Source organism: Macrotis lagotis, chromosome X (assembly GCF_037893015.1).
Source record: "Macrotis lagotis isolate mMagLag1 chromosome X, bilby.v1.9.chrom.fasta, whole genome shotgun sequence".
NCBI classification, from domain to species: domain Eukaryota; kingdom Metazoa; phylum Chordata; class Mammalia; order Peramelemorphia; family Peramelidae; genus Macrotis; species Macrotis lagotis.
Genome location: NC_133666.1, coordinates 231,214,313 through 231,231,981, shown reverse-complemented (window position 1 = coordinate 231,231,981; position 17,669 = coordinate 231,214,313). Strand labels below are relative to the sequence as shown.

The window sequence follows — 17,669 nt, the reverse complement described above, 5'->3', positions numbered from 1 at the left end:
ATTATGGTTATAATCATTTTTACCTTCCTCCTTTTTCACACAGTCCTCCTCCTCATGAGCTAAAATACCACCCAAAGTCTATTATTTACTAAACTATTTGTGCCTGTCTTCCCCCGTCTATCTTCTCTCATACTGTACCCCCACTCCCCTTCGCCAATCCAGTATCAGGGTACTTAGTCTATTTTTAATTGAAGCATGCCCTATTTTCTCTTCCACTTTGTCTTCTCCTGTTCATACAGGGGACATATCATCTTGTTAAGTGAAGCAAAGCCTACTCTCTTTCCTACTTTACACCACTCTCCTCATTCAGGGTATTGAATTAAGTGGAGCATGGTTTAAGTCAAAACTTGATCTAATTAACTGCAGGAATCTTAAAGATCTTTAAGTAATTGAACTTTACAAATGATTGTAAGTTAATAGACACTAATCAGTTCTCACACTTAATTATGTATAAGGAGCTCTAAGTACTGGGAGACTTTGGAGGTCTCACCTGAGAATTGTAATTGTAAATGAAGGGAGATACTGATTCAGGACCTCACAGTTTATGATGCCCTCATAGACAAGGTGCTAAGCACAGTAAAATTAAAGTGGGACAAAGGATAATGCAATACTTGTTTAAAGTTAATTATTCTGCTTTTTTCAGGACTTCTTATCCCAAACATAGTGATGTCATCTTTGACCTCTTCAATGGAGAAATAAGATACAATTATACCCATATCCTTTAGGTTAATGTTCTACAATTATATTCTACCCTCTAATTATGCTAAGAGAAGTAAAGTTCAAAAGAATAAGAAGTGTAATATCTTCCTTATTAGGGTTCCATACAATTTGATGGTCTTGACCAACATTTGTTTTGTTAAATTTTGTTTTTCCTTCTGCCTTTTCATTTACCTTTTTTTAAGCAATTCTTGAATCATGTATTTGGTGATTGAATTATATGTTCAGTTCTGCTATTTGTGATAGGAAGTCATGTATTTCACTGAACATCCATCTTTTTCTCTGACAGTATATGCTGAATTTTGCAGGGTAGTACATTGTAGGTTGTAATCCCAGGTCATTTTCTACTTGAAATATGCTATCCCAGATCTGCTAATCCTTCAGTGTTGAGGCTGATGGGTCATTTGTCAGTTTGATTGTGTTTCCTTTGTATATGAATTATTTTTCTTTTTTCTGTTTGCAATGTTCTCTCCTATATTTGAGAGTTCTGGAGTTTGGATATTACAGCCCTTGTAGTTTATCCCGGGATCTCTCTCTGGAGGTGTTCTCTAGATTCTTTCAATGATTATATTGTTAACTTGGCTAGTAGATTTGGACAGTTTTCTTTTATGATTTCCTGCATTAGGTTTTCCAGGTTCTTTTTTTTATCTAAACTTTGTAGTAGTTTGATGATTCATAGTTAATCTCTCCTGGATCTATTTTCCAGGTGATTTGTTTTCCCTAAAAGTTACTTTACTTGTTCTTCAATTTTTTCAGCCTTTTTTTTTGTTTGATGGAATCTTGTAGTCTTCCAGAATGATTTGTTTCTATTTGTTCAATTATAATTTTTAGGGTTTTATTTTCTTCACAGCATCTTTGTTTCCTTTTACAATTGTTTATTCCTACTTTTTTAGTTTTTTTGCAAGGCAAATAGGGGGTGAAGTGGCTTGCCCAAGGCCACACAGCTAGGTAATTATTAAGTGTCTGAGACCAGATTTGAACCCTGACTCCGAGGACAGTGCTTTATCCACTATGCCACCTAGCCGCCCCTTATTCCTACTTTCAACAAAGTTGATTTCTTTGGTCAATATTTCATAATTTTCCTGAATGATTTTCATTTCTATTGAGTATTTTTTCTTTTTCCTCTGTTGGATTTTGAATTATTTTTAAGCTCTTTGAATTTTTGTATTTGAGTCCAATTTAAAGACTGTTTTGATACTTCCCCTCTGAGTGATTTTTCACTGCTTTCTTCTTCAGAAATGACAATGTTATAAAAATTGTCTGTAGTTTTCTATAATCAGTGCTCTTTTAGCTTTTTTGCACATCTTTGTTGTTTTAGCTTTGTTGTTGAGATATAGGGCATATCGATCCAAGCTTTTTTTTTTTTTTTTTGCTGAGATTGGGGTCTGATCCCTGGCTTGTCATTGGCCCAGATGCTGCCTATGCAGTCATCAAGAATTTTAAAAATAAAGTAAAACATATAGAGAAAAAATTGAGAGGAGAAATGAGAGTGATTTGGGAAAAAAATGGAAACTGAGATAGCAGTTTAGTGAAGGAGGCACATAAGCTACTGGGTCAAATGGAAAAAGAGGTCCAAAAAGTCAATGAGGAAAATAGTGCCTTGTAAAGTCAATTGTTAAGTGGAAAAGAAGACATAAAAATCTCAATAATTAAAATGTTTTGTCAAAATACAGAATGAATTAGAGGAATAATGACTTCGTGTGAAATCAGAAACAATACAAGAAAACCAAAAGAATCAAAAACTAGAAGAAAATATCGAATATCTCAGTGAAAAAAATTGACATAGAAAATATATCTAAAAGAGATAATTTAAATACTTGAAACCATGATTTAAAAAAAAGAAGAGCCTAGACATCATTATGTCAAAAAATATCAAGTAAATCTGTGCTGAAAGTTCAGAAGCAAAGAGTAAAATAGAAGTAGAAAGAACCTACTAATCACCTCCTGAAAGAGCTGCCAAAATGAAAATCGCCAGGTATATTAGAGTCAAATTCCAGAGATCCCAGTTCAATAAGAAAATATTGCAAGCAACCAGACAAAGGTCAGTTATCATAGAGTCACAGTCAGGATAACAGAAGATTCAACAGCTTCTGCATTATGTGAACGTATGGCTTGGAATATGTTATTCAATAAATCAAATGAACTTGGATTGCCACCAAGAATTACATATGTAACAAAATTGGACCTACAATTTCATTGGAAAATATGATCATTCAATGAAATAAAGAACTTTCAAACTTTCCTGATTAAAAGTCTTTGACTGAACAGAAAAATTTGATCTTTATACATGATAATCAGATAAAGCATGCTGAAAGAATTATATTCCTGCATGTGAAGATAATATTTATAACTCATATGAACTTTCTCATTTATTAGGGCAGTTATAAGGAGCATATACAATCAAGGCAAAGGAGGAAGTTGTATATGAAGATATAATACATCAAAAAGATAGAGTTAAGGGGTAAAGAGAAATATTTTAGGAGAAAAGGAAAAAAGAAGGTAGAATATGGTAAGCTATTTCACATAAAAGAGGCAAGAGGAAAGCTTTTGTAGTAGGCTGTGTGTGTGTGTGGGGGGGGATTGAGGGGAAGTGAGTATGACTCACTCTCAATGAAACTGTTTCAGAGAGAAAATAACCTATCCATTTAATTGAGTATAGAAATTCTCATACCCTGTAGGAAAGTAGGCATGGTAATAAAATGTGGGGCAAATTGTGAGAGGGCATAGTCACATACAAAACACTTTTTATGGGAGACAGGGTAAAATTGAGAGAGTGAATAAATAAATAAGGATGGGGTAATATGTTGAAAGGAAATAAAGTTAAAAATAGTAATCATGGGGAAAATATCGAAACAGGTTTTTCTGATAAAGACCTTATTCTCAAACAATGAGAATTAACTCAAATATATGTTTAAATGTCATTCCCCAATTGCTAAATGAAAAAAAAAAGATGAAAAATTTTCAAATTTGATCATCAATCCCATTAATGGCCAAATTTTTTTAAAGAAAGATTTTATTTTGAGTTTTATAATTTTTTCCTCATTCTTGCTTCCCTCCCCCACCTTCCCACAAAAGGCCTTCTGTTAGTGTTTACATTGGTTCCATGTTATACATTGATCTTAGTTGAATGCGATGACAGAGAAATTATATCCTTAAGGAAGAAAATTAAAGTATGAGATAGTAAAAATTACACAATACTGTAATGCTTATTTTTTCTAATTTGACAGTAGTAGTCTTTGGTCTTTGTTTAAATTCCATAATTTTTCTCTGGATACAGATGATATTCTCCATTTCAGATAACTCAAAATTATTGCTGGTTGTTGCACTGAAGGGATGAGCAAGTCAATCAGGGTTGATCATCCCCTCCATGTTGCTGTTAGTTTGTTCAATGTTTTTCTGGTTCTGCTCATCTCTCTCAGCATCAGTTCATGTAAATCTTTCCAGGCTTCCTTGAATTCCCATTCCTCCTGATTCTAATAGAACAATGCTGTTTCATGACGTACATATACCACAGTTTGTTAAGCCATTCCCCAATTGAAGGACATTCACTTAATTTCCAAATTTTGTATAGCCATATTTTTTAAATAAATGAGGCACTATCTTATAGATATTGTATTGGCTAATACGACAGAATAAAAATCACAAATATTGGTGATAATGAGACAGTAATATACTGTTGGAGTATGTATGTTTCACATTATTAAATGATTGAACAATTCTGTAGAGGAATTTTGAGCTATCTACCCAAAGTGCTATAAAACACTGCCCATGATTGGACATAGCAATACTACTACAAAGTAAGAGTTCCAGAAGTGATAAAGAGTAGAAAAGAAAAAGACCTCTATCTATCAGGTTATTTATAGTAGCTCTTTTCTTGTGGCAAGGAACTGAGTAATCTTGATTTGTTTCAGATTTTAACTAGAGGGAGTATACCTAGAGGGAAAGGATCTAAATTGACATGAATTGATACCGTTCTACTTGATGCTTTAGCATATATAGGCATTATCCTATGGAACAGAGGGAAGTAGTATACTTATAGACTCTTATTATAAAATTATCATAAATTGATATTTCTTTACTTGTTAATTTAGTCAATGTGGGCTGTTTTATTATAGGCACAGAGGGAGGGTGCAGACTTGGAGGGAAGCATACTTAGAGGGAATGGATACAAATGAATAATGAAACAATTCTGCTTGATTTGATACTTTAGCTACTGAGGATACAATTTTTCTAGTGGGTATTTGAAAAGAAGTTGTGATATAAACTGATTATAATTTGATGTTATTTATGGCTTTTAAATAGTGTATTTATAATTGGATAGATGAGGGAAGCACACTTGGGCAGAGATTGTGTCTATGAAGTGAATATAAAATAATGTTGCTCAATCAATTAATCAATAAATACTTGAGATTTGTGTTTCTTACAGACCACATAAAAGAACAGATTTTTGTCAGAAGGGCTATGAGTACAAGAAAGGGTTAAAACAATTAAGACATGCCAAGGAATGTACTAGAAGAAAACAAGGCATTAGAAGATTAATAGTAACATATGAAGAAGTACAAAAAAAAAAAACTATTGAAGTAGAGGGAAAAAAGGGAGGTGGTGAGCCTGTAGTAAGTCTAACTCAATAGATTAAGTCCAAAACAAGAATAACAAATATTACCAAATGGATTTAATAATTTATCTTACCCTACAGGGAAGTAGAGGAGAAGAGAAGTTTCTGATAAAAGGAATGGTGAAAGCAAAAGTAAAAGTATAGTTAAAGTTATAAAGGAAAATTTAAAAGGGAAAGGGAGAAGGAGAGAAAAAAGAACTCATAAGAAAAAAGATCTGATCAATAGGCAGCAGTAAAAAGCAAAATGTTGGTGGGGAGGGATTTGGGGAAAGGAAATTGAATGGTATAATTGTGAGAAGATTGTATGGAGAAAAATACAGCGATAATAATGATAACTGTAAATGTGAATAGGATGAAATTTCCCATGAAAGAGAAGAGGATGTCAGAGTGGAATAAAAACCAGTGTCTTACAATATATTGTTTACAAGGAACATATGGAAGCAGAGAGATACACACAGAGTAAAAGTAAAAGACTGAAAAAGAAAATATTATGCTTCAACAAAAATAAAAAAGCAGGGCTATCCATCCTGATCTCAGAAAAAACAAAAGAAAAAATAGATCTCATTAAATGTGATAAGAAAGAATACCACATCTACCTAGAATGAACTATAGGCCATGAAGTAATAACATTAGTAAAATATATGCACCAAGTGGTATAGCATTCAAATTCTTAGGGAAGAATTTAAATGAATTACAAGGAGACATTGGTAGTAAAACTATAATAATGAGGAACCACAATCTCCCTCTCTTAGAATTAGATAACTCTAACCACAATATAAACAAAAATGAAGGGGAAAAGGTCAACAGAATTAAAAAAAAAACAAATATAATAGACCTCTGGAGAAAATCAAATGGGTATAGAAAGGAATACAACTTTATAATTTGCAGTAAATGGCACCTACACAAAAATTGAACATGTACTAGGGCATCAAAACCTAATAACAAAAACAGAAATATTGAATGCATCCATGTCAGAGCATGATACAACAAAAATTGTATGTAATAAATCAAGGAAAGATAAACTGAAATTAATTCAAAACTAAATTAGTTAATTTTAAAGAATGAGTTGATCAAATAACAAACTGTAGAAACAATCACCAATTTCATCTAAGACAATGACAATGTTGAAGATCAGATGAAAGTGTGTATAGTGAAGCAATTTTTAGGAGAAATTTTATATATTTAAATGCTTAAATTATTACTAAAGAAATGAAAGATCAATGAATTGGGCATGAACATCAACAGCAAAAGAACTGAAAAAAGAACAAATAATATTTCCCCATTAAATTCCAAATTAGAAATTCAGAAAATCAAGGGAGAAATTAATAAAATTGAAATTGAGACAGCAATTGAGTTAATAAATAAAACTGAGATTTAGTTTTAGGGAAAAAACCAATAAGACAGATAAACAATATTATCAGCATTAAAAATAAAAAGGGTGAACTCACCATCAATGCAGAGGAAATTTAAGTAATAATTTGGGCATACTTTACCCAACTGTATGCCAACAAATTTCACAATCTATTTGAAATTAATGAATATTTACAAAATATAAGTTACCCAGATTAATAGTAGAAGAAATTAAATATATAAGGTGTATTGAGTTTTGCCAAATTGCTTTTTATGGCAAAAATATGGTGCTGATGCCCAAACCAGGAAGAGCCAAAACAATGAATGTTATAGCATGATCTCTCTAATGAATATTGATGCAAAAATCTTAAATAAAATTTTATCAAAGTAATATTAACAAGTAATTATTAGGATAATATAACATGATAAGGTGCGATTTACACCAGGAAGGCAGTGATAGCTTGATATTAGAAAAAGAATAAACTTAAGTGACCATATCAATAATAAAACTAAAAGAAATCATAATAATGTCAATAGGTACCAGGAAAAGAGAGAATTCATTTTTCAGGAGACAATCCAGCAAAATTTCCCCTCATATTCTAGAAGCAAAGGCTAAATTATAAAGTGAAAGAATATACCAATAAAGCTTCTGAAAGGGATCCCAAGAGGACTTCTGGGGCGAAGCCAAGTTGGTGATGCAAAGCTAACAAGCTTCCAGAGCCTTTCCCTACAAAAGGTAAATGTAGTCTCTAATTCTGACACTAATAATGCAGATCCCACCAAGAAAAATAGAAGATTCAAAAAAATATTCAACTGCAGACATCATGGAGGATCTTCATTGAACGTTTGTCTCTTTGGAGGAAAAGGGGAAGAAAAGTCCAGAAAACAGGATAGCAAGGAAATCCACTAGCAGGCTTTTGGTCACAGTACAATCCAGATCCCGACAGCTTAATAGTAATAGAGGTCCAAGAAGCTGAATAACAACTCAACAGGGAGGATCCCAACCAAAAACAAAGTCTGAACTGTGAAAACACTGGCGTAAAAAACAGGACTGGGTTGGGAACAATCCTCTGTTAAGTAAGAACCTGGACATAAAGGGGGTGGGGGAACTCTACAAAGGCAAGGCCTGGACTGCATAGTCAACATCTTGACCAACAACAAGCCAGGAATCAGACCCCAGCCCCAGCAAAATAAAAGCTTGGATCTATACTCCATATACCCCTGGAGCAGAGCTACAACAAGAAAGATGAGCAAAAAAGCTAAAAAAGCACAAACTATAGGAAAATACTTCACAGATAAAGATGACAGCAATGCCATGTCTGAAGAAGAAATCAGTGCAAAATTACTCACAGGGAAAGTATCAAACAATTTATAAATTGGACTCAAATACAAAAGCTCATAAGCAACTGAAAAAAACAAAGAAGAGAGGAGGAAGAAAAATGGAAAAAAAAGAACTGAAAGTCATGTAGGAAAACACCTTTAAAAAGGAAGCACAAGAGATAATTGAAGAAAATAACATCCTAAAAATTAGAACAGCTAGAAACCAATCAATCTATAAGACAACAAGATTCCATCAAACAAAATAAAAAGGCTGAAAAATTGAAGAAAATATAAAGTACCTTCTAGGGGGGGAAAAAGGTGACCTTAAAACCAGATCTAAGAGAGACAATGTATACATCATTGGACTACCAGAAAGTGTGAACCAACAAAAGAACCTGGAAAACATCATGCAAGAAATTGTAAAGGGAAACTATCTAAATCTACTAGAACAAGGTAACAATATAATAATTAAAAGAATCCATAGAATCCCTCTGGAAAGAGACCCCAGGATAAAAACTCCAAGGACTATCATAGCCAAATTCCAGAACCCTCAAATAAAAGAGAGAATATTTCAAACAGCAAAAAAGAAAGCAATTCAAACACAAAGGGAACACAATGAGACTAACACAGGACCTATCAACCTCAAAATTGAAGCAACAGAAAAACTGACATATATTTCAGAAATCTAAGGACCTAGGGTTACAACCCAGAGTGTATTACTCTGCAAAATTCAGCACATATTGTCAGGGGAAAAGATGGATGTTCAATGAACTACAGGACTTCCAGGATTTCCTGACACAAAGACCAGAACTGAACATAGAATTCAATTGCCAAAAACACAACAGAAGTTACATAAAAAAGGTAAATGAAAAAGAAGTTTGAAAAAATAAACTGTTTTAAACAAATTTTGGTCCCTAAAAACAGGAAGATACAAGAATTCCATCTCATTAGAACTTTACTTCTCTAAGGATAATTAGAAGGTAGAATGTAATTGAAAAGAATGAATCTAAAGGATATGGATTTAATCGGGTCTTGTCTCTCAAATGAAGAGGTACATGATCACATCTGAGACAAAAATTGTGGAAAAATAAAGCAGGAATGGTAATTTTTTCTTAACTATCTGATTATACCTTGACTCCATTTTAATCACAAGGTGCTAAGGACCTGTAGTGGGACAGCCCCTGTGAGTGATTTTTATTTCTTTTAGTTTTTACAAGGCAATGAGGTTAAGTGACTTGCCCAAGGTCATACAGCTAGGTAAATATTAAGTGTCTGAGGTCAGATTTGAATTCAGTTACTCCCGACTCCAAGGCCAATGCTTTATCCACTGCACCACCTAGCTGCCCCTCCTGTGAGTGATTTTCACATATCTTTGATGACTTTTTCCATCAGAGATATGTTTGTATTATTGCTCATTGTATGGATTTGTTGGCTCTCCAGTGTACCCTGACCTGGGATAATCTGTGGCTCCAGAGATGGTTGCAAAGTTTTTTTTGATAGAGATGCATGCAGATTTCTATGAACAAATATTGTAAATTTACCCAGGAAATTGTGAAACTGGGTCTCCTTTAACCAGTCATTCCTGAGATAAGTTTTTGCTATAAAAAGTCTGAGTTTCCAAAAATAAAGTTGGTAGACTTTGACATCCCAATCTTGCATGTTTGGGTATGCTTTCTACTTGACCTGACTCTTGGAAGTTTGTGTCCAGACCCACAACAGAGTTGTCATGGGAGGGGTAGTTGGTGCCTGAACAGGGACTGACAGACAGACTGATGGATGGACAGACCGATGGATGGACAGACCGATGGATGCACAGCCGAACCTGGAGGGGTACTTACTCTTGAAAGGAAAGATAAAGTCTGGACACCTGCAGGTCAAGAACACTCATAAAGAGACAGCAGACAATTAAGGTAAATATATTTTTTTTCAGTTTTTCATCAGGTCTAAAACAGAGAGCATTAAAATGGGTCAGGGATAGTCTAAGGATAGAGGACATTGTGTGAAAGTGCTAAAGCAGATAGTTAAAGAAAGAGGCTTGTTAACAACAACAAAATAATTGGTTGAATTTATTGAATGTCTACAAAAAATGTTGTCCTTGGTTTTGAGGAGTATCAAGTATTGAAAAATGGGAAACTGTGGGGAAACAGATGAGTGCAAATTTTAGACAGGAAGGTCAGGAGACATTCCCTAGTTTCATTGTGGAATATTAAAATATGCCTGACTCCACCTGGAGATGTTCCTTTGGCTCAGAGTATATTAAAATTTCATGTACATGTTCAAATTATTTAGCAGGATAAGAGTGAAAAAAGAGTGATGGTTTTTACCCACTCCTCGGGGTGGAAGGAGAGGTGTGGAGGCCAAGGCCACAGGGAGTACATTCCAGGAGATTCCTCCTCTTGGCTCCTACTTTAGGAACATGCACCAGAAAGTCTCTGGGAGGCCTGGCCCTGCCCCCTCAGGCTGATGCAGTGGCTGCTGCTCCTGGGCTTCTGGCAGCCAACTACACTTCCTCCTAACTCTAATAACCCCACTTCTACTCCTTTAAGGTCTAAACAAGGCAGTATTAACAGAGGTAATGGGCATATAAATGCTACTCAAAAATCAGTGGTTTTAAGAGAGATGATTCCATGGGACATGAGAGTTATTGTTCTCTTTTCTTATGCTTGAGAGACCTGATCCAAAGATTCCAGGAACTGTTTTGAGAGAATACAATAATTTAAATTTTAAAACATTTAATGAATTAAAATTAGCAACAAACAATAGCCCATATGTTTTTTAACTATGGTAGAAATATTAGCTAGACTAATATCAGCCCCAGAAGATTTGACCGCGATAGCAAAAACTGCTCTTAGACCAGGAGATTACTTAATAAGGTAAACTGAATTTTTTGAGAATTGTACTAGTCAGGCTAAAAGAAATGAAGCAGCAGGATTAAGAATAACATTTGAAATGCTCTCTAGCACTGGTCCATGGACAGGAGTAGATAATTAAATTGGGTATAGTTTACAGGCACAAGAACAGGCATGCTTAAAATTTCTTAAAAAAGGAGGTAATGGGAATGAAAGATCAGACAGCTTATTTGTTCATGACTTGCTTATCTATATCTTGAAGTTAACTGAGAGAGGAATTAAGAAAAAGCACTAGGGGAGAGAGAGAGAGAGAGAGAGAGACACACACACACAGAGACACAGAGACACAGAGAGAGAGAATCTGAAATTATTTCACATATATATAAAACTAAAATCATAGAATATTATTTTCTTTTTGAAAATAGAAGTGTATTTGAGCAAGAAGAAAATAAGCTTATAGAACAGACATGTGAAAGAATTTTGTGTAACAGATATTTAGTTAGAGTGAGATGTCAGCATGGAAAGATTGTGTATTATGTAGGTTAATAATTTAATGTTTAATTTTAAAGAAGCAAAAATGGTGAACTTAGAATAAGGTTGTATAAGACATTGGGAAGTATATAGCTTAAGTGCAATCATTTCCAATAATACTGAATAAATGTGAGAGGCTTTGAAAAATGATGGGTAGATTGAAAATTATGTAACCTATAGTTGGGTAATTTACTGATTAGCAAGATGATGAAAAGTTATATGATCTAATTTTACCAAAATAAGTTATTTTACTGTAAAGATGTCAAAACCTGGAGTTAATGATTGATTGCTCTGCAGAGGTAATGAGGGAAAATATCTGAAGTTATGACACTCTAGGTTTCCTGAAATTTTTAAACAATGTGATGGATCTTATTCCAGATCTGTAGGTCCAAGCATAAATGCAATAAAAAATTACTTTTTAATTAAAACAAAAGAATGAATTATATGTCTAATTAATGGTATTACTAGAGAAGTCACAAACCCTTACCATTTTTAAAGATAATAAGGATAGTTATCATGTGGTCAGATACATAGAAACAACTTTTATTAAACATAGCTCTGATGAAGAATTATATCAACTCTTTAAAGAGTTACAAGAAGTTATAAAAGATAGATGTAATCCTTTTTTTATTCAATACATACATGCCCACACTGGATTGCCTGGGCCTATATATGAAGGCAATCATAGGACTGATCAGTTAGCACTTCCACTATTTAATAAGCTGAGTAGAAGAGAAAGCTAGGCAGTGCCACAAAAAAATTCACCAGAAGTTTTTAAGAGTTTTAAAGAATTTTAAATTTTAACTTTTAAAGAATCTTTATTAAGGAAAGAATTTAAAAATCACCAGAAATCAAGGAAGGAATATAGTAATATCCTATCAACTATGCATTTCATATTTACCTACCCCTCCAAACTATTCTAAGAATCCTAGAGGCCAGGTTCCTAATTAATTGTGGCAGATGGATGTGACTCATTATACATCTTTTGAAAAAATGAAATTCATTCATGTTACTGTAGATACATTTAGCTCATATACAATCGCAACAGCACAAATTTCAGAGGTCACACAAGGTGTGACTGATCATTTATTCCATTGTTTTGCTATTGCAGGGATACCAAAATCCACAAAAACAGATAATAACCCTGTATATATACTTGTATGGCATTTAAACAATTCTGCCTATATTACAATAGAAAACATATTACAGGTATTCCCTATAACCTCACGGGTCAAGCTTTCAAGCTTTAGTAGAAAGATAACATAAAGATCTTAAGAGATTTCTGGAAGTGCAAAAGAAGGGGTAATATATATATGGACAAAGGGGAAACAAGGAAGGAGAGTAAATCTCACCTTATATCCATGTATTTTTTAACATTGTATGATAAACAATTAACACCTGCAGAAAGATTTTTTTAAGGATATGTAAAATGAAGAGAAGGGCATGGTTACGTGGAAGAATCCTAAAGTATCCACAAGGAAAATGACTGGATCATTTATTAAACTGGGGTCGAAGGTATGCTCCTGTTTTGTCCACAGATGGAGAAAATGTCTGGGTACCAGGAAGCAAGACTGGACCATGCAGACCAGATGAATCAAGGAATACAGAAAATGAATACCTTAAACTTAATATATTGAAAAGGAGAAGATGAGAGGAGAATACATCATGGACTTATGGGACAATTTATGACTCATAAACAATTTGGGAACTTTAAAAAGAATTGAATGTTGGACTTATGTTCAAAACCATACATGGGTAACTACTCTACAACAGGCAGAGAGTATGGCTGAAATTATGTTAATTGGGGAATCTGCAGATTATTTGAGATATAACAAAGTTCTATTGGAGACATCAAAGTAGAAATGCTGAGAAGAAATTTAGGCATAATTTTTCTGGTTTAAATATTGTGACACCTATATATTTTTGTAAAACATATACTGTTGAACCATGTGTTAAATTAAGTAAAACTAATCATTCTACTTATCCAAATATTTATAACATGGGAGCATTTAGGACCTTAGAAATATCAGGAGTTCCATTTGGAGAAAGTATTGTAGGAAGAAAGATATTTCCTACAGAACCTCTTGTTTAAATTTACATGCTTGAGATTTCAGAAATGAATGTTTTCCACCTTGGGTTGCCTGTCATACCCCAAACAGAAGAATTTATGATCATTCTATTTTGCTACAAGTGTGAATTCTCCTGATAGAGTTGTTACAAGGGTATTCCAGGTTATATTAAACCAATTATATACCCATAAATACAGTGAGCTAATTCAGAGATATGGTCAGTTATGGCAGCTATAGATGAGATAAGGTATATGCAATGGAATAAGATGTTGGACAAAACCTTATGAAGACAAGAAATTTGTCTGTGACTGCATGTGCAGGACCTGATATTGCCTTCATGATAGGATCTTTCAAAGATGTCAATATTGTCAGAAAAAAAGGGAGGGTATAATGTTAACTGTTACAATTGTGCTATTCAAGGGGTGGCTAGGTGGCGCAGTGGATAAAGCACCTGCCCTGGAGTCAGGAGTACCTGGGTTCAAATCCAGTCTCAGAAAATTAATAATTACCTAGCTGTGTGGCCTTGGGCAAGCCACTTAACCCCATTTGCCTTGCAAAAACCTAAAAAAAAACCAATTCACTATTCAAGCATGTATATATAAGGAAGTGATGGATGGATGACAATGTTGTTTTAATGATAAGACAACCAAAATTTGCTATAATACCCACCAAGGTAGAAAGCTGGTATATGTCATCTTCTGATGAGTTCTTTGAAAAAGAAACATTAAAGCAAATTAGGTAAAAGGGATCTGTTAGTTGCATTGTGTTTCAAATATTAAGTGTCATAGCAGCCATTATAGCAGCCACTTTGTGGACTATTTTTATACAAGTAGGGAATAAAGAAAAAATGGAAGCTAAATATATTCAAGAATTATCAGAAAATGCTCGGGAGATAATGAAGATCTTTATAATTTGATTACTGCATTACAAACCTCTATAATGAACACAAGGGACAATTGCAATGTGATTGTAGATTTTCTGTTATTTGTGTCACTGCTTTAAAATATAATACTTCATTTATTCCATGGGATAATATAAAAGTTACTTGAATAATATATGGTATAATGATTATGTAACTATGGATATGACTCAATTGTATAAAATTGTTAATGACTTTTCATTAGTACCTGGAATGGAAATAGACTCAAGTATTGATAATTTGTTTAACTTTGATAATAGGTTTCATCCTTTTCCTTATATGAATCTATTACTGAGCATTCTTCCTGGTGTCTTTGCATTATTATTGATATTATGTATAATTCCCATTTGTCTTAAACATCTATTGTCACTGGAACAAAATATAGATGTCCTAACACAGCATGTAATACTTCATCATGCCTAAGAAGGGGGAATCTGTAGAGGGCCAGCCCTGGGAGTTATTTTCACATATCATTGGTGACTATTTCCATTAGAGATATGTATGTATTATTGCTCATTGTATGGATTTGTTGATTCTCCAGTGAAACCTGACCTGGGATATTCTGTGGCTCTGGAGGTAGTTGTAAACACTATTTTGATAAAAAAAAAAAGTATGCAGATTTATAAGAAAAAATATAGTAAATTTACCGAGGAAATTGTGAAACTGCATCTTCCTCCTTTAACTGGTCATTCCTGAGATAAGAGTCTGAATTGACAAAAATAAAGTTGGTAGATTTTTACATCCCAATCTTGCATGTTTGGGTACGTTTTCTACTCGACCTGACTCATTGAAGTTTATTTCCAGACCCATTCCAGAATTTTCACGGGCAGTAAGCATCTTGTCTAATGAGGACAAGGTTCTGATACAGTATCTATATTACTTGTGTAATGTCCTCAGTGAGACCTCCAGATCCTCCAAGTACTTAGAGATATGGACTGAAAAGGGAATTAACTGAAAGTGGTTAATTAGGTTTGGGTTTGTATTAACCAGTACTTCATTTACAAAAGTGTTAAGTACCTTGGGTGGGGAAGAATACACACAGGGTAAAGGTTAAAGGTTGGAGTAAAATATGCTATGCTTCAGGGGAAGTAAAAAAAAATCTGGGGTAATTAACTCAGAAAAAGTACAAACTAAAATCAAACTCATTAAATGGGATAAGGAAACTAAATCTTCTTAAAAGGCACCATTGGAAATGAAGCCATATCATTACTAAATATGAACACACCTAGTGGTATAGCATCCAGATTCCTAGAGGAAAAGTTGAGTGAATTATAAGGATAGACAGCAAAACTTTAATAATTGAAGACCTAAATCTCCCTATCTCAGAACTAGATGAATCTAACAAGAAAATAAAGAAGGAAGTTAAGAAGGTGAATGAAATCTTAGAAAATTTAGATATGATAGACCTCTGGAGTAAATTTAATTGGGATAGAAAAGAATATACCGTTTTCTCACCAGTACATGGCACCTTCACTAAAATTGGCCATGTACTAGAGCACAAAGTCCTTAAAATGAATTATAGACAGGCAGAAATAATAAATACACACTTCTCAGACCAAGATGCAGTGAAAATTTTCATGTAATAAAAGGTGAGGGAAAGAAAAACCTAGACCTAATTGAAAATAAGATGATTCTATCCTGAATAATGGGTGGATTAATCAGCAAATAATAGAAATAATCAATAATTATATCCAAAGAAATGATAATAATGTGACATCATATAAAATTTACAGGATATAGCCAAGGCAATTTTGAGGGGAAAATTTATATCCCTAAAAACATATATGAATAAAATAGAGAAAGAGGAGTTCAATGATTTGTGTATAGAACTAATATTGCTAGAAAAAGAAACAATTTAAACTTCCCCAATTAAATACCAATTTAGAAATTCTGAGAATTAAAGGAGAGATTAATAAAATGGAAAGTAAGAAAACTATTGACCTCATAAATAAAACTAAGAGTTGGTTTTATGAAAAAATCAATAAAATAGACAAAACTTTGTTTAATCTGATTTAAAAAAAAAAAAGATAACCAAATTTCCAGTATCCGAAATGAAAAGGGTGAAGTAACCACCAAAAAGGGGGGAAATTAAAGAGATGATTTGGAGCTATTTTGCCAAACTACATTCTAATAAATTGGACAACTGGAGTGCAATGGATGGATACTTACCAAAATACAAACTGCCCAGATTAACAAAAGAGAAATTAAATTACTTAAATAAACCCATTTAAGTAAAAAAGAAATTGAAGAAACCATTGGTAAACTAGCTAAGGAAAAAAATCTCAAAATCCAAACAGATTTACGAGTGGATTATACCAAATATTCAAGGCACAATTGTTTCCTATTCTCCATCAACTATTTAAAAAAAATTGAAGAATGAGTTCTGCCAAAACCTTTTTTGACAGCAACATGGTGCTGATACCTAAAACAGGAAGTACTGAAAGAGACAAAGAAAATTATAGAAAAATCTCCCTAATGAATATTGTTACAAAAAAATTAAATAAAATTTTAGCAAAGAGAATACAGTAAAACACACCATGATCAGGTTAGATTTATAGCAGGCAGGGATGGTTCAACATTAGGAAAACACTCAACATAATTAAACATATCAATAGTAAAACCAACATAAATCATATGATTATCTCGATTGATGCTGTAAAAGCCTTTGATAAAGCATAGTGTCCATTCCTATTAAACCAGTATAAAGTTTTGGAATAAATGGAGTTTTCCTTAAAATTATAAATACTATCTATCTAAAACCATCAATAAATATTATATGTAATGTGCATAAACTTTGAGTGTTTCCAATAAAATCAGGAGTAAAACAAGGATGCCCATTATCACCATTACTATTCAATATAATATTAGAAATGCTAGCAGTAGCAATAAGAAAAGAAAAAAGAAATTAAAGTTATCAGAATTAGCAATGAGAATTCAAAACTTTCTCTTTCTGAAGATGGTATGACGGTATACCTAGAGAACCTGAGAAAATCATCTTAAATACTCCTTGAAACAATTAACAAATTCAGCACAGTAGCTGGATATAAAATAAACCCACATAAATAATCAGCATTTCTTTATATGAACAACAAAGCCAAAGAGCAATAGATAGAAAGAGAAATTCCATTTTAAAATGATTGTAGACAACATTAAACACCTGGAAATCTACCTCCCAAAACTACTACTCCCAGAAACTGCATGAACATAATTATAAAACACAGCTCAACGAAATAAAGTCAGATCTAAATAATTTGAAAAATGTCAAATGCTCATGGGTAACTTGAGTTAATATAATCAAA

The 17,669-nt window shown here is 33.2% G+C and overlaps 1 protein-coding gene across 1 annotated transcript in view; it reads right to left on the bottom strand.

The window, feature by feature from the left end:
• Positions 1-17,669, bottom strand: part of LOC141498980 (target of EGR1 protein 1-like) — a 68,069-nt gene that overhangs the window by 17,002 nt on the left and 33,398 nt on the right. Inside the window, 2 exon segments of the mRNA XM_074201978.1 lie at positions 14,923-14,959; positions 15,111-15,212. Of these exon segments, the coding sequence (XP_074058079.1) occupies positions 14,923-14,959; positions 15,111-15,212 (139 nt within the window).